This window comes from Rhineura floridana, chromosome 12, assembly GCF_030035675.1.
Source record: "Rhineura floridana isolate rRhiFlo1 chromosome 12, rRhiFlo1.hap2, whole genome shotgun sequence".
In the NCBI taxonomy this organism is placed as follows: Eukaryota; Metazoa; Chordata; class Lepidosauria; order Squamata; family Rhineuridae; genus Rhineura; species Rhineura floridana.
In genome coordinates this window covers 46067339-46083959 of record NC_084491.1, presented here as the reverse complement: position 1 = coordinate 46083959, position 16621 = coordinate 46067339, and the positions used below count along the sequence as shown (strand labels likewise).

General features: G+C 46.6%; 1 protein-coding gene across 6 annotated transcripts in view; it reads left to right on the top strand.

Moving 5' to 3' along the window:
* Positions 1 to 712: 712 nt before the first annotated feature.
* CEP164 (centrosomal protein 164) overlaps positions 713 to 16621 on the top strand; it is a 62276-nt gene continuing 46367 nt past the window's right edge. For 3 of the 6 annotated variants that reach the window (XM_061592824.1, XM_061592823.1, XM_061592829.1), the window contains exons 1-6: positions 713 to 822; positions 1195 to 1306; positions 1474 to 1585; positions 2570 to 2777; positions 3766 to 5373; positions 14331 to 14408. In XM_061592824.1, coding sequence (XP_061448808.1) covers positions 1219 to 1306; positions 1474 to 1585; positions 2570 to 2777; positions 3766 to 5373; positions 14331 to 14408 — 2094 coding nt within the window. In that variant the 5' untranslated portion in view covers positions 713 to 822; positions 1195 to 1218. Of the gene's footprint in view, positions 823 to 1194; positions 1307 to 1473; positions 1586 to 2569; positions 2778 to 3765; positions 5374 to 14330; positions 14409 to 16621 lie in introns of those variants that run through there. The other 3 variants (XM_061592827.1, XM_061592825.1, XM_061592828.1) reach the window with 2 other exon arrangements.

Sequence of the window (16621 nt, the reverse complement as noted above, 5' to 3'; positions counted from 1 at the left end):
AACGTGGTTTACGCGGACGTTTTGTGTCTTATTGCATGCATCCCATGTAGTCGTGTGGGACTGGTGACTTTGGTGGGTCTGGCTGATTGGGAAGTCGCCGTTCTGGGCTGTTTCATTCCATTCCGGAGGGCATCTTGGTTGTTAAAGGGTTAATAAAAAATCCTGTCGGTATTGCTTTTGTTCCTAAATGTTGTTCTCAAGCGTCTCTAACATATCCCAGTGTTTTTGGCATCAATTTATTTTATAAAGGGCCCGTTCCGGCTTGTTCCGTTGCGTTCCGGCTTTTACACCGTCCCGTTTGGGTTGCCATTGGGTTGCTACGACAAGGAAGTTCCCCGCCCAGCACCGAAAAGACGTGGCAAAGAGACACCCGTCGCCCCCGCTCCTCCTCCCTGGTCTTCGCTGGCCACTTTCCTCTCCCGTCTTGTCCTGGCCGGGTCTGATTGGGCCGCTCCCGCCCAGGCCACCCGGGTTCTAAACTGCCCCGTTCCACTTTCCCGCCGGCGCCCGACCCTGCCGGCCTGGGCACCGGCAGCGCCTAATTAGCCCCTGAACCGGCTCTTCCTCTGGGATGCTTGTGACACCCCTTTGTCGGTCTGAGACTACAGATCCCACAATGCCCGGCACGATGGGCGAGCCTCGCTCGCACACCCCGTGCTCCTTCTCGACCAATGGGACGTCGCGCGGCCTGTCGCCAAAGCCGGAAGTAACTCTAGCCTAGGCCGGCGCCGAGCAAACGTTTGGTAGCCATGGCAATCGCAGAGCTAGAGGCCCTTCCCAGCTGCAGGCTGACTGGGCCCGACGGCCTCGCACCCGAGCCGGGTGAGGAGGGCCGGCGACGGGACTGTCGGACACCGAGCGGGAAAGGCGCTGTGCGTGGGGGCCGGCTCTAGGGGCGGTCTCGGAGGCGCCTCCTCGCCTAAGTACTCCGTCGGCCTCCCCCTCTCCCAACGCGGGCGAAGGGGCTCGCCCCTGCCTGCCTTCGTTCCTAGGCAGCGCAGCCCGTTGGAGGGGCCCGCTCCGTGCCTCGCCCGGCCGCCGTCCCTACTAAGGCGGGCAGCAAGCAGGGCCGTTCCTGGTTCCCCACGTCCAGTACGCTCGGCGGGAGGCTGGCCTGCTTGACCGCGGCCCTGCCTGCCTTCGCCGGCAAACTGAGCCTTCTTTCCTTCTTCCCGTTTGGGTGTTACTGTGCAGGGCTCCGCAGGCTCCGCCCCGGGGATGGCCATGGCCGGGCCTGCCATACGCATCGGGGACCAGCTCATCCTGGAAGAAGACTACGATGAAACCTACATCCCTAGCGAGCAAGGTGGGGTCGCCGCAGCCCAGCCCGGAACTAGCCAGTGGAGGCTGTGGACAGGAACGGGACAGTGCTCGGGGGGGGGGCGATGCTCCGGTCCCCCGGCAACATTCTTCTGGCTCCTGAGGTCTGCTCCCAGCAGGGCTCACCTGATTCTTCTCCTTTCTGTCCTGCAGAAATCAACGAGTTTGCTCGAGTGATTGGGATTGACCCTGAGAATGAGGCAGAGCTGATGTGGCTGGCCCGAGAAGGCATCGTGGCCCCTTTGCCTGCTGAATGGAAACCTTGGTAAGACACAGCTGCCCCCAACTGCCCATCCATCACTGCCCATCCATCCACAGCTCTTTCTTCTGGGTGCATGGTCTCCAGAGCCTGCCAGGGCAGAGGTGACTTGACCTGGAAAATGCTAGGCTTATAGCCAAGCACCAACAAGGAGAAATCTTTATTTCAGCGTCAGTGTTAAGGCTCAGTCCACATATACTGCAGCATGGGGTGGGTTTTTTTATTTTTTTTAGCATTCTTTTGTATTCCTACTGTGCAGAAACAAAAAAATGCAACATGATCTGTAAGTATAAAAAGTTAGTATATCACACAGCAAGGTTGTACTTTAGCCAGTTCTTTGTTGGGGTAGTTTACTTTTATTTGCAGGGAAACATTACATGAGGGGATAATGTGAAAAAGAACACTCCCCCAAAGTTTGAAGTGGTGCAGTCTCATTGTTCTGCTCTGTGTGTAGACCCGTTTGCATTCAGAGATAAAAGGTTACACAGAAGTTGGCTGTCAGTTGCAGCAGAGTGTCTAAAAGGTGTGATTGGTGTTACTGTGTACATCTGGCTGGGAGCTCAGGTAGTTGTTGGGAAGAGAAGATGCTCAGTGACTTTTTTCAGTGCTGATTATCCTCAGCCATGAGAAACCTTTGTTGTTGTTTTTAAAAAAAGCCTGCTTTCTGGCTGCTTTTCTGAAGCGATCCTTCCAAATGCTTTATTAGTCACTTAATTCTTCCCCCCCCCCACTCCATCCCCATAAAAAAAGTGTTTTCATATCACATGGGTTGCTCCTTCTCCTTTGGAAGTATCCATTAGATTTGGAAGATCAAAGGTAGCTGCCTAAACCTGCGTCCAATTTCTCTTGCCTCCTTCCCAGCCATTAGTGGAATTTTTGGGACTTGTTGTTCCCTTCAAAATAGGAAAGCAAGGATGCTCTTGAGCCTCTGGTGCGTGTCTGCATGTGTGCACATGCATATGCTTAGAGTCCGTGTCCATTCATCTTCAGCCAAGACATCACAGGGGACATCTATTACTTCAACTTTGCCAATGGCCAGTCAATGTGGGATCATCCATGTGACGAACGCTACCGACAGCTTGTGGCCAAGGAGAGGGAGAAGCTCCTGGGTCATGGAGGCTTCAGGAAGAAAGAGAAGAAGAAGAAGAAGAAGGACAAGAAAGAGAAGGGAGAGAAGGACCTGCTGAAACACCCATTTGTGAGTACCTTAGTTGGATACAGGTCCAGCTGGACCCAGGCATTCAGGTGTTTCCAGGGGGAAACAGGCTTGTGGCATGTTTCTTGCTGTTTCTGATCCTTCCCCATTACTGTATCTTTCCCTGTAATTGGAAAACACAGCCCTTAGTGCCTGTCAAAGTTAGAAGAGCTCCACCTCCTTCCTTCCATCCTTCACAAGAAGAGAGATATAGTTTTCAAGTGCCCGTCTGTTGTTGTTGTTTCACTCTTGCTCTGAGATGCTCAGGATGGGGCCCACAGTTTCCCCTCCACCCCTTTTTTATTCTCATAGCAACCCTATGTAAAAGGGTTAAGTTGAGAGAAATTGTCTGGCCCAGGATCTCATAGTGAGCTTCATGGCTGAATGAGGGTTTGAGCCCAGGCTGGTCTAAACAATCTTGAGCAAGGTAGGTGTGGCTCTATCGTCAAGCCCCGCCCCGGTCAAAATGAGGCTTGTTTTGTCTGCATCTCTTCATATAGCTGAACAGATTGCTTTTGAGGTAAGGGCTCAACCGGGAAACTTTTTCTCTTGCAGCTCGGAAGATGGCTGTCAGAAAACCGCAAGCCAAGTCTGAGGAGCTTATCCATGCTTTGAGTGTGTGCATGTGTGTTTTTTGTCAGCCTTGTAGGGGTTAAATCCCACACTCAACTATAGGATGTTTTTTCCTACAATCTGCGCTATAATGGTGGCATATCTGTGATGACCTTTCCCCACCCCGCCAATTGCCATGGCACCTAATTGCTGGTCCCAGGATGGAAACTAATAGACTGTAAATTAACATAGCTGATTCTTGTGAAGCTATCTGAAGACCAAACACATTTGGGACAGTAAAGGGGCAGGGGGAGGATATGCAGAAAGAGTCATGGCATTGGGAATTCTAGCAATATGTGGCATGTGAGTGAAACATCTTTTTATTGCTGTGTAAATTGCATCAACTCGTAAGTCTATCTAATGGCATTTGTCTGTCTAGGAGGTGCAGTCAGAGGTGGGAATTCTTCCTTCAACATCGTTTTATAGAGTGTCATCTCCTGTCCTGTCATCGGGTCATGCAAGTCCTGAGCTAGAGCAGCAGGAACAAGGAACGAACCTGATAACAAGGAACGAACCCTTCCTGAAGAGCCACAAAGGGATGCCTTCAGGGATGTCTTCCTATCCAAGTGACCTGCCCCGACTGCTCTCGGGCCCTGCCCCAGGTAAGCTGCAGCCTCTTCTGCCAACCAAGTCAACCCGGACTCACCAGATCCTTGCAGATGTGGAAAAGATTCTTGGAAAAGCTTCGTTTTCTAACAGACCAGACTCTGGTCACCACTCATGCCAAGACTTGACTGCAGAAATTAGAAGTGCAGCCGTTTGTGTCTTGTCCGACTCGGAACCTGAAAATTTAGATAGTGCCAAGATTCCAATGATGCTTTTCCAAGCACTGAAGGAACCCACTGATAAAACTGTGCTAGGTCTGGAGGCCCCCAAGAATAGAAGCCTCTTCTTGGAGAATGAAAAGCTAGGCAAGGACCAAGACATGGAAGGAGGTGGTGTCTGTCAGTCACTTGTTGACTCTTCACCTGGAGAACGGGCAATGGGGCCTGTCAATTACATTGTAAAGGATAGAGGATTCTTGCAGGTCATTGAAAAGGAAATTCAACAGTTTCCTCCTGCTGCTGTTTCCCCTGTGTTGGTTGGTGAGAAGTGCGAGCCAAGCATCACGGAAGGAGAAGGTGACGCTGATTCTTTGCAGAACGACCTGAGATCTCCCTGTAAAGTGAAGGAGAGCAGAAAGGGGAGGAAGCTCCAAGAGCAGCAGTGCCAGGCCGTGGAGCTCAGTGTGAGCAAAAGAGAGAGCACCCAGCAGGGTGAGGCTCCTGTGCCTGACTCCCAGCTGCAGGCTTCCTCCCTTGCCTTTGGAGCAGAGACTGGAACAGGTGGGAATATTAGTCCTCTGCTGGTGGCTGCAGTTCTACCAGCTCATCCCAGGGGTGAAAAGACACGAGGTGAGAGGCCGGACTTTGATGGTGGTAATGGTGGCGGTGGTAGCAGCAGCATGACAAGCAGCTTGGCTGACCACCTTGCCTCCCAGATCTTGGGAGAAGTAGACAACTTCTCCTGGGATCTGCAGAGCTCTCATGAATCTGACCGCCCCATGGAACAGGTGGCTGCCATAAAGAGATCTTTTCTAGAAGCCCCCCATATCCAGACACAGAGCTCCCTTGATGATCGGTCAGAAAGCGAGTGCTACACAGAGGACCAGAAATTCTATAGGCACATGATCCACATGGTGAAGAGATCCAGAGGAGCAGAGCAGGCTGTGCCTAAACCCCTCAAGCAACAGCAAAGTGGCTGTGAAGAGTTTGGCACTGCCCTGAATGCAGAGCTCGATACTGCTCAGGAAGGCGCTGTGGAAGTGGGAGCAAGGCCTAGGCAAGGAGTTGTGGCCTTTAAGGAAGGGGGACTGCAGAGTCCAGTCGAGAGCCAGGTGTGCTCCATTCAAAATAGCCAGGCAGAAGGCGAGCAAGTGCAGAGCAGAACACTGGCAAAGAATGACAACAGGCCTGAGCGTTCGCCAGAAGAAGACAGAGGTGAAGAGGTAGGCAGCTTAGACTTCGTGTTTGTATTTTATGGTATATCTGAAGAGCTGAGGATAGTGCATAATGGTCCACACACACCCAGCCCCCCCCCATCTTCACAACAACATTGTGAGGTAAGTTAGGCTGAGAGGTGACCAGCCCAAAGCCATCCAAGTCAGTTTTGTGGCAGAGGGGGCACCTGAACCCTGGCAATGGTATTTAGTGATAGTCCTGCTCTGAGTAGACCCATTGACGTTAATAGACATGACTAACAGGTTCATTAATTTTATCGGGTTTCTTCTGAGTAGGGCGTGGTTGAATATAAGCCTTGGTCTCCCTGCCTTCGTTGCAGGATTGCCTGTAAGGGGCACTTCTCTGCAAGATAACAGGAAAGAGCGGTGCACAGTAGCTCCCTGGTATAATTGACCTGATGCTGTCATTCAGTTGCTGTTCACCTTCATAATCTGGCCAGAGAAAGATTGAGTAGGTTTACCTCTGTCTGTAAAAAGTCTCTTTGCTCAGGCTTTGATATGCTGTCTTAGTCCTTTCTGTTTGGGTTTAAAATTTTGTGTATTGTATGTTTTAAATTTTGTTTTATATTGTTTGTTTATAAAATGTGTTTTAAATCACCTGGAGATCACAAGATATGAGGCAACTAACAAAATAAATAGCAACAATATAAGATAAACACACAAACAAAAGAAGAATAACTGAAGTAGGTGGGTAAGTTAATAAACACAGAGACTGTTAATAAAGAGTTAATAATGATATTATATAATCTCATGGGAAGTTTAGTATTTGGGAGAAAGGGATGAGCCATGGCTTTAGGGTGGCAGTTAATGGACTCAGTCTGAAGAGATCACCAGACTGCTGACCCAGATCACCCCTGTTGTTTTTGAGGTTGCACCTTTTCTCACCCATGTTTCCCACACAATTCCTAGTCATTGTGGCTGAGGAGTACTTCTGAAAAGAATCTTGTGGTTACCCAGTTGCATTCTTGCACAGCAAGGCCAGTATGTTATTGGATTGGTGTGTTTCCTTTGAACATCTCTGAGTAATGTCTTGGAGTTCCACAGGAGCCAGCCTGTGTTAGTGGAGCTGGGTCCTTTATGCTTCTTTCTGTTGGGGCTTAGGAGTATATAGGCAGAAAGGAAGGATGTGCCTACAGCCTCACAGGACTTGCTGGGTATCCATTAGGCTGGATGGGCTGATCTACAGTTCTCTCCTGAGTCCCAGGAGTCTTCTGCTGTTCAGTTCCCTCAGTGGCTAAGTCATCTGCTTTGCATGCAGAACATCCCAGGTTCAATCCCCAGTGGCAGCAATTCTAGATATGTCTTGGAGAGATCCCTGTCTGATATCTTGGAGAGTCGCTGCTAGTCTGCATAACACTGGGCTAGATGATCTGACTCAATATAAGGAAGAAATTAACATGGTATGTGGTATTTTCTGAATGCTTAGAAAACAAAGGCCTCTGACAGGCAGATATGGCACATTCATGTACACGCATGCTGCAACTTCCAGTAGTGTGGAGCTCTCACCCACAGCATTCTGAGAGTTGGGAGTCCCAGAGGCACTGTGTAAAAATGGTGTTGCCTTGCCATTGGCTACTTGCTTTGGAACTTCTGTAGTTAATATTTTTACCAGCATGATGCAGACAGCATTGTTGTTATGCTTCTGCTTTTGCATGTTAACAAAAAAAGGAACTCTGCCATGCAGGTGCAGAAATTCTGGAAGGACTGCTGACACACTCAAATAATTTGTCATGTTACCAAAATGTCTACCACCCCACTCCACTCTGTCTGGGCTAAGGTCATTCTCTACCAAGGACGAGCTGGTAGCTGTAAGGACTAGTTGGTAACTCCTGACACCAGAACCAAACTTACTTAATTTACAACAGTATTTTCCCCTCACTTTTCCATCCATACAACACCTTCATGGGAGCTATCTGTTGATCAGCCATGAAAACAGATAAAATACTTCCATCAGTACTCCAAATAAAACAGCCAAAAGAGAAGCACCAAAAGCCAGAGACAAGCCAAGAGAAGAGGGCCAAAGAAGGAGCTGCTCCCAACATCAAAACTATATAACTGCATCTTGACTGGCTTCTACAGAGAGGGAGGGGTTGACCCACCTGGATCCTCTGGAGTAAAGAATTCCAGAAAGTGGGCACCACTACTGAGGAAGTCCTGTCCATGATACTCGCCTTCTGGGCCACAGTCAGCAATGGGATGTGGAGCAAAGAATTCACTTGTTGGTCATGGGGGAAGAGACAGGCTTTATGATATGCAGGTCTCAAATTGATGAGGACTTTAAATGTCAAAACCAACACTTTGAATTGGATGCAGAAACAAGATGATGTAAACAACTGTAATGTGATCAGAACTTTAGGCTCCAGTCAGTACTTAAGCTGCCAAAGTTTCTGAAACACTGTTTAAAGTCAGACCTGTTTATTGAAAATATTATAGGGAGTGCGTGGAAGTGTGAATAAAAAGAATCCATACAACATACAAATACAATTTAAAACCCACAGGTAAGCATAATAACATATCGACAAAATAAAAACCTAAAAGACATACTAAAGCACAATTCCTAAAATAATCCAGTCTAAAATGCCTGGGCAGCTAGGAAGATCTTTACAAGCCTTTCAGTGCCAGGTGATGAGAGTGGTAGATGTACTTCCTTGGAATGCGATGCAGTGGTTGAGTCTGGATGTGACCTAGGCATGTGTGTGGAAGTGGCCAGATTTGTTGTAGGCTGGCTAACCCTCAAGATTTTAATTTTCCAAACAGCTGATTAAAAATGATCTAATTCTTACCTGTGATGGAATCCCATTTACTGGTCCATACATAATATTTTGTGTCAGAAGACCACGAAGTGAGGCTACTTCTTGCATCCAGTAGTAAGAGCTCTGGTGTGCCTCAGCATGTGATGGATTGCCTCACGTCATGTGTGTGTGTAGCTATATTCACATGATTCCCCCCCCCTCCTGCTTCCAGGTTGATTTGGATCTGATCTGAAATGATTTGCCTTCACTTTCCTTTCACACCTAGTTCTCCTTACCTGCATTGGCATCTTTTACAGAAAATTGGAATGGAGGGAGGAGGAAAAAGCCATGGAGAGGCTGATTTTTTGTTTTTTTACCGGTATCTAAGTTGTGACAGATTTCTTTAATACTTCAAATTGTTATTGTTTTACTAGCTGCCAACATGCTTATTTTGCAGCAGTGTATTGAAAGCATAGAGCTCAGAGAGGGAGAAGAGAGCATTAGCTTTTTGTATAGAAGGCCTTGGTTTCATTTTTTGGCATCTGCAGCTGCTGATCTTGAGTGGGAGACGTGGAAAAGGCCCCTTTTCTGCCCACCAGAGTATACAGTAGTGCTGAGCTAGGCAGGCAAAAGGTACCAGGAATACTGTGTATAGTTCTGGTAGGGAAACCTCAACAAGGATATGGTAGAGCTGGAAAAGGTTTGGAAAAGTGCAAGCAAAATGATCAAGGGGCTGGAGCAACTCCCCCATGAGGGCTTTTTAGTTTAGAAAAAAGGTCAGTAAGGAAGGGAGGGGGTCGAGATTGAGGTATATAGGTTTATGCATAGTGTGGAGGAAGTAGTTACGGAGAGGTTTGTTCTCCTCTCAGAACAGTAGAATTCAGGGCTATCCAGTGAAGCTGAATGTTGAATATTCAGGGCAGACAAAAGAAAGTCCTTCACACAGCAGCACACAGTTAAACTATGAAATTCGCTCCTGCAATATGTAGTGATGGTCACCCACATAGATTACTTTAAAAGAGTAGCATAAGGCTACTGAGAGCTACGAACCACAGTGGCCGTGTTCTAACTCTGAATGCCCATTGCTAGGAGTTGCAAGTGGAGAGAGGGCTATCGTACTCAGGTCTTGCTTGTGGGCATCCCATAATGGGCATCTGGTTGGCCACTGTGTGAACAGGAAGCTGGACTGGGGGGGGCCTCTTTGGCCTGATCCAGCTACAGGTGTCTTTTTATGTTAAGGCAGCTTCATACATTCATAGTGTGAAAAGAAAACAGCTCAAACTATGACTTTGGTTGGCTACAGTGTGGGATGTTGCATCTAAATTGAAATGAACTGAAAAGAATGCCATCCTACCATGTGAGGCCATCGGGGTGCTTCCCTCATCTAAAGCAGGTTTGGGGAAGCTTTGGCCCTCATATGTTGCTGAAGTACAATTCCCATCATCACTGGCCATGGGACGTGCTTGCTGGGGCTGATGGGAGTTGTAGTTCAACAGCATCTGGAGGGCCAGAGGTTCACCCCACCTAACCTGAAGGAATGCAAGTGGAAACTGTCTTGTTATGGTGCCAAACCTATGGAATGTTCTCCCCACAGAGGCTTACCTAATGCTGAGACTAATGTCTTTTTGATACTAGGCAATTCTCTCTCCCCCTTCCCCCCCCCCCAGTTTTTAGTCTTCTGTAAAATGATTTTATTCTCCTTTTGATTCTGCTGTGGTTTTTTTGAGGTAGTGTTAACTGTTTCAGCAAAATTCATGTGAGAGGTCATTCCATATAGACACATCCTGATACTATGAAATATTGTCTACTCCAGTTTAATTGATGCTAACCCTGATGGCTCTATGTGTCTTGTAATCAGGGCTGTGAAGTTGGAGTCGGAGTCAGAAGCAATTTTGGGTGGAGTCGGTAGAAATCTTCCAACTCCGGCTTCAAAATAAATTTTGATTGACATTTTTTTAAAAATATAAATTCACAATGTCAAAGAAGCTTCCCATGAAGTCAGCTGTATTTGAGCATTTCACCATAACTCAAGATGGAAAACATTTTGTGTGTCAGTGTATGACACAGGACCCAGATGAAGACAAATGCTGTGATGCCAAGATCAGCGCATATTCAGGCAGCGATAAAAATGCTCCAACGAGAGCTTCCAATTTAAAAAGACATTTACAGCCCTTTCCAGGGCAGTGGAGTCAGAAGCAATTTTGGGTGGAGTCGGAGTCCGACAGTAGAAAAATAGAGGAGTTGAAGTCGAAGGTTTGGCGTACCGACTCCACAGCCCTGCTTGTAATGACTTTTTTTTAACAACCCCCCCCCCCTTTATTTGCTTAGTTGACTGGTGGAGATACATTTTGTTGATTTCACAGTGCAGTGATGTAAATTTTATTTATTGTCATGATTTTATTTTCCAGTTTATCTTGTTTTATTATGTGCAATGTATATTTTTATGTTGCACCCCACTCTGGGACTGATTTTAATTCACTGTTAATGAACAGTGAATTATAGTCACCTAAATAAATAGAACTTTGTTTTAATTTTCTGCCACCCTTGAATAAACTAACAGAATAAATAAGTACAGAGGTAGAAGGTTTAGCCATTTTTCTTGGTTTAATTTAACAATTTTGAAGAAGGAACTGACTGTTTTGTGCTGGCCGAGGGTGCTGTCTTCTCTGGGCACAGCTGGTGGCTCTGGTAGTAGATGAAGCCATTTAGGGTATCTGTGGCCTTGCCAGCTGCTGCTTTCTCTGAGCCTACAGATGGTGAATCAGCCAGTCCCTCTACACATCACAAATAAACTGCTGCCCAGTCTGAAATCGTCATTTTTAGTGTCCTTTTAATGCCAAAATGGTCTCCCTATTGCATAATGTAGTGTGGCATTGCGTGTTGGTCCGTGGGTGAGTTCTTGAGGTTTAAGTGCACCAGCTTGATCTGACGGCTGGGCTTCGTCAGCTTCAAGGGACAGTTTAAACACTGCAGTAAAAACTACAGAGGTGGGTGAGGTTTTTTAGACCTTCACATGCTCTCACTCCCTTCCCCCCGATGAGGTCACAACAAACTTCATTCAGTTGTGATCCAGCAAGGCAATCCTGGCGTGCTTGAGGGGGTAGGCAGTGTCCCCTTTGGTATGAGAAGCCATGTTAGACTACTTTTGAACTTTTTGCACAGTCACAGCCAGCTTCAGCTTTCCTTCTTTTTCTCCTCCTCTCTCTCCCACCTATCCCCCCCCCGCCCAAATCTTCCAGTCTCCAGGACGTATACTATCCCTTCTCCATACTCCCCAGGGAGTCTTGCCCTATTATGTTGCTTTGTGGATGCTCCTGCCAGTGCACTCCATGATTCCCAACTTTCAAACGGGAGAAGCGCAGTGGAACAGGGTGCCGGCCCAAACTATTGCAATGGTAAAATGGAAATGGCCTGCCTTCAAGTCGATTCCGACTCATGGCGACCCTAAGAGGGTTTTCATGGTAAGCGGTATTCAGAGGGGGTTTACCATTGCCTTCCTCTGAGGCTGAGAGGCAGTGACTGGCCCTAAGTCACCCAGGGAGCTTCATGGCTATGTGGGGATTCGAACCCTGGTCTCCCAGGTCGTAGTCCAGCACCTTAACCACTACGCCACACTTGCTCTCCAACAATGCAATTGCAATGGTAGACAACTAGATATAATTGCAATGGTAGACAACTATAATTGTGTAGATGTGCTAATGCACCTTAAGGTTATTTTCTCTGTATTTTCTTGCTAATGTGCTGCTAATATAAGTACATCTTAAAGCCTGGCAGCTACAGGAAAAGTATGTTTAAATCCATGGGTGGTGATGAAAAAGAAGCATCCTTGAACTGACTGATTCCTGATGGGGCAGAAAAGGTAGACGGCAGCAATGAGGTAGTAGTGCTGGATGCAAAACTCCTTGGTGTGTCCTCAGGCTAGCATCCCAGCTGGTCTGCAAGTTTGGAGTGGAAGCGAAGCGGCAAATGGTCCCTGCCAGTATTGCTCTATGAGACGAGGGGAGTCTCCTTTCTGACCTGGCAAAAGGGTGGCAGAATCAGAGGGACCCAGAAAGCTGCCTAAGACAGACCATTGGTCCATCTAGCTCAGTATTGTCTACACTGACTGGTTGTGGCTCTAGGGTTTCAGGCAGCGGACATTCCCAGCCCTACCTGGAGACGGGGGATTGATTTTAATCAAGGCAATTTAAATCAACTTTGGCACTTATAGGTTCTTAACATATTTCTTCAACAATGGTGCAAATCTGACTGAAAATGTACATGTACTGCCTTCAAGTCAATTCCGACTTATGGCGACCCTACGAATAGGGTTTTCATGGTAAGCGGTATTCAGAGGGGGTTTACCATTGCCTCCCTCTGAGGCTGAGAGGCAGTGACTGGCCCAAGGTCACCCAGGGAGCTTCAGGGCTTTGTGCGGATTTGTACACTGGTCTCCCAGGTTGTAGTCCAAGACTCTAACCACAATGCTACATTGGCTCGATACAGCATGTTACAAGGAGGGTGCACTTTGTGTAATAGTTAACTTGATTTTTATTGTTGTTAATGTTACATAAAAGTGACATAAATGTGTTAGCATTTCAGTTGCAGCAGCCTTCTGGGTTGCTGGCTGTCCTTAAACTCTTCCAAATTTTATTAAACTTCCAAATTTTATTAACCCTTAACAGACAAGTCATCACAACACTAAACATACTTTGCCCTTAAAATGTCTACAGCTAGATTTTATCTTACCCATCCCCACTGTCATTTTTATTCATAGAGTGAAACAGAAATGAAGCCATGACAGCCCTCCTGTGGCAAAAGTGTGGGGGAATACAGGAACTGGAAGCTGCTTGTGTCCTAGAATGTCTCCCCTTTTTTCTTTCCAGTCCTCTCCACATTTCCTTCCAGCTCTGTGCCTCCTGCTATCCTTTTCGATGTTTTCTCTGTCCTAATTCTTTTCCCTTGGGTGGCCCAGCTGCACCACCACATAAGCTCAGAACAACAATCCCGTTCTCATCCAGCCTGTGTCTTTGCACATGTAACTTTAGTTAGAGAAACAGAAACTGAAAGTCCTGAACTGAATTGAATGAGAGAATTTTACTGTTTTGTTAAATGATTTTTTTAAATTAAAAGTTCTATTTATTTTTTTAAAGCACTGATTTTTGTCCATCCTGCATAGAGATGCCATCAGGGATTGACCCTTGAACACAGGAAGATGCCTTGTGCTGAATCAGACTGTTGGTCTATCTAGTTCACTAGTGTCTACACCAGCTGGTAGCGGATCTCCAGGGCTTTAGACGGGAAGTCTCTCTCAGCCCTACCTGGAAATCAAGGCTATGGAGTTGGAGTCGGAGTCGGGAGCAATTTTGCGTGGAGTCGGAGTCGGTAGAAATGTTCCGACTCCGACTCCTTCGTAAATGGCAAATGTATATTAACTAGTAATAACAAATTTACTGTAGTAAAATGGTAGCACAAGGCATTTCATCACCACCACGTGGATCCAGAGCTTGGAAAAGTTACTTTTTTAAACTACAACTCCCATCAGCCCCAGGGATTGGGCTCGTCGGAGTTGTAGTTCAAAAAAATATACATTTGCCATTTATGAAGGAGTAGGACAGTAGAAAAATAGAGGAGTCTAAGGTCTGGCGTACTGACTCCACAGCCCTGCTGGAAATGCTGGGATTGAACTTGGGATCTTCTATATGCAAGGCAGATGCTCTTCCGCCCAGCGACGGCCCTTCCTCTGTGAACCTTCTGCAGGCAAGCAGGTTCTCTTAGCACTGAGCTGTGGCCCTTCCCTATTCCAAGTGTCTTGATTACACAGAAAGCACAAAGACTGTGTGATGCCTATTCTGCACATTCGTAAGAGGAATGCACACCAAGCCAGATATGTTTCAGTATATGTGGTGATGATTCTAGCACAGTTCTAGTGTTTTCCTTCACAGAAGGGCACACTTCCTGATGCAGCAATCGGACTCTGATTTCAGTACGCCCATGTACTTGCAGGCTTATCAGTCTTGGGAAAGGGGAAAGTCCTGCGTATAAATCAAGATCCACACCACTCCACAACATCTACCCCTAGTTCCCAAAAAGATTCTTACACTGTCTTTCTATGGGTACGGTCAGGGAGCAGACTGGGACCCTTTCTTGCCTTCTTTGTTCCGAGTGTCAATTCTTCAAGCATGGCTTTGGGTGCACGACTGAACATTTCTGTGCTCCTTGTTGCATGTCCAGAGTCCTCGTGGAACAGGCAGGCTTCTCAAGAACCTGCATGTGGATGTTAGTGCCCTTGGTGCCAGCTTTGACAATGAGGTATGTGTTTAATGTTCGGATAGTCTATTAAGATTGGGGGCAGAAAGCATCTGTTTCCCAGGAAGAGCTGATCCTCAGATCACCTCAAAAAGAGGAGCAACGTTTGGGGAAGCCAGAGCATCCCCATATGTAAAGAGTGGTGTTAAGAGAGAAATAGCAGTGGGTGAGTGAAATAAGAGATTTCTATAATGCTCCATGGAGCAGACTTGTCCAGAGGTGAGGGTTATTTAAAAAATAAATAAAGGAAATATTTCTTTTTTGAGAGAGAGGCTTTTTATTGATGATCAAAAAGTGCCAACGTTAAGTAATAGTCACTCAGGTAATCTGGTTCTGAGCTTTGGTTGGTGCCAGCAGCTGTCAGTATTTTAATTGTAGTGATGAGTTACAGAGATGCTGTCAGGACACAATTAAAAAATAAAGGACACAATTCTATGCCTGTCTAGTCAAAGGTCAGTCCCATTCAGTTCTGTGAGACTAACTCTCATGTAAGTAGCTTATAGGATTGGATTGCAGCCTAGGGGTTGTATTGAACTAAGTCCTACTCAGAGTAAACCCACTGAAATCAGGGGACTCAAGTTAGACATATCCATTGATTTTAATGGGTCTACTTTGAGTAAGACTAACATTGGATGCAACTAGATGACTAGATGAAAACTAGATGAAAATTACAAAGCCAAACATGAGAGGCAAGATACAATAAGAATCTGTACCTGTGGTCCAAGGCCATGGTCTGAAGGCACATGAGGCCAGCACCCTGCTGAAGCTAAGCAGGGTCAGGTCTGCTCAGTGCCTGGATGGGAGACAAACCATATGTAAGCTGCCTTGGGTTTCTATCATGAAAGAAAGGCGGGGTATAAATTAATAAATAAATAAGCAGGATTTTATAAAGCACGAAACTGAAGATGCTTTAACTTGCTTTGGAGGCACTTTGTTCTGACCCACCTCTGGAAAGTAAAGTGGATATCAAGCAGATGCCAGGTAGTCAGTGAACCCCTTTTCATGAAATGATTTCTGAGCGCACTCCCTAAACGTTAGGCAGGCCCTGACCGTATGTATTAGTTGTACAAAGCCATTCTGTAACACTGACATTCTGTTTGTGTCCTTTTACCCTACCACTCTGGACAAAAAGGTTACTTGTTCCTCACTACTAAGGTGGGTGAAAGCCTGTATATCTTTGGCATATGAAGTGCTTCGCTTACCTTCTCCCCTGAACCTCACAGCACACTCCAGCAGATCTGCAGCCATGTCTGCAGCATTCTCCACTAATGCTCCCATATCTCAGATCTGTAGCGCAGCAATGTGGTCCCAATGTGGTCCATGCCTTCTACCTTCACAAAGCATTATTAGACTAATATGCATCTGCTGAGGGGCCTTTGGATGCTGGGTTTTACAACAAGTTTTAGCTCCATCTACTTCCAAGGCTATCCCACCCTAGGACCTTAGCTTTTGTACGTCCCATCTTGGAGACCTCTGACATCTGCATGAGAAGCAGCAGTTTTTCTTACCATAAATGGTATTTCTTCATGGATGTCCAGAGTGCTCCAAGACCCACCCTGCTTGACTACCTGTAAACATCTTTTTTGCCTCTGCATTGGGACTGCACCTGGGGTCCCCCTTTTTCCTTTCTAACTCTTGATTACGTGCGTCGGTTGTTCTTTAAGTCTTTGTAACACACTGTTAACCACAGTGTTCCATGTTGTGTTAATGGGTTTTTACTCTCCTGCATGACTGTTGTTTTCCACTGTTACTAAGTTTCCTGTTGAGATCTGTTTTCTGTACGCTAAGACTTTTGTTGAATCCTAGGTGTTTCCTGTCTCTGAGCTGCAGGGCAGGGAGCACAACCCAACTTGGAGCCCTCTGGACATCCACACAGAAATACCATTTATGGTACAAACAACTGTTCCTTTTCCCTGCCCCGGGCCAACCTTATATTTACCATGGGAAGTCAGCTATGGTCCAGCTGTTGTGGAGATACAGCTGTTAAAGGCACAAGAACACTGCTTTCCCAATGCCAATTGTAGACCAAAGCCCAGGCTGCCATTCTGTACCCACTTGCCTGGTAGTAAGCCCCATTAAACACTACGGGACTTACTTCTGAAGTAGACGTGTATACCACTGTACCGTAAGTACTTCAATACAGTTAATATATAATGAAGGCCTGGACATCAGCTACTGCATAGGCAGGAGACATGCCTAAGCCTCTTTGCAAAGCT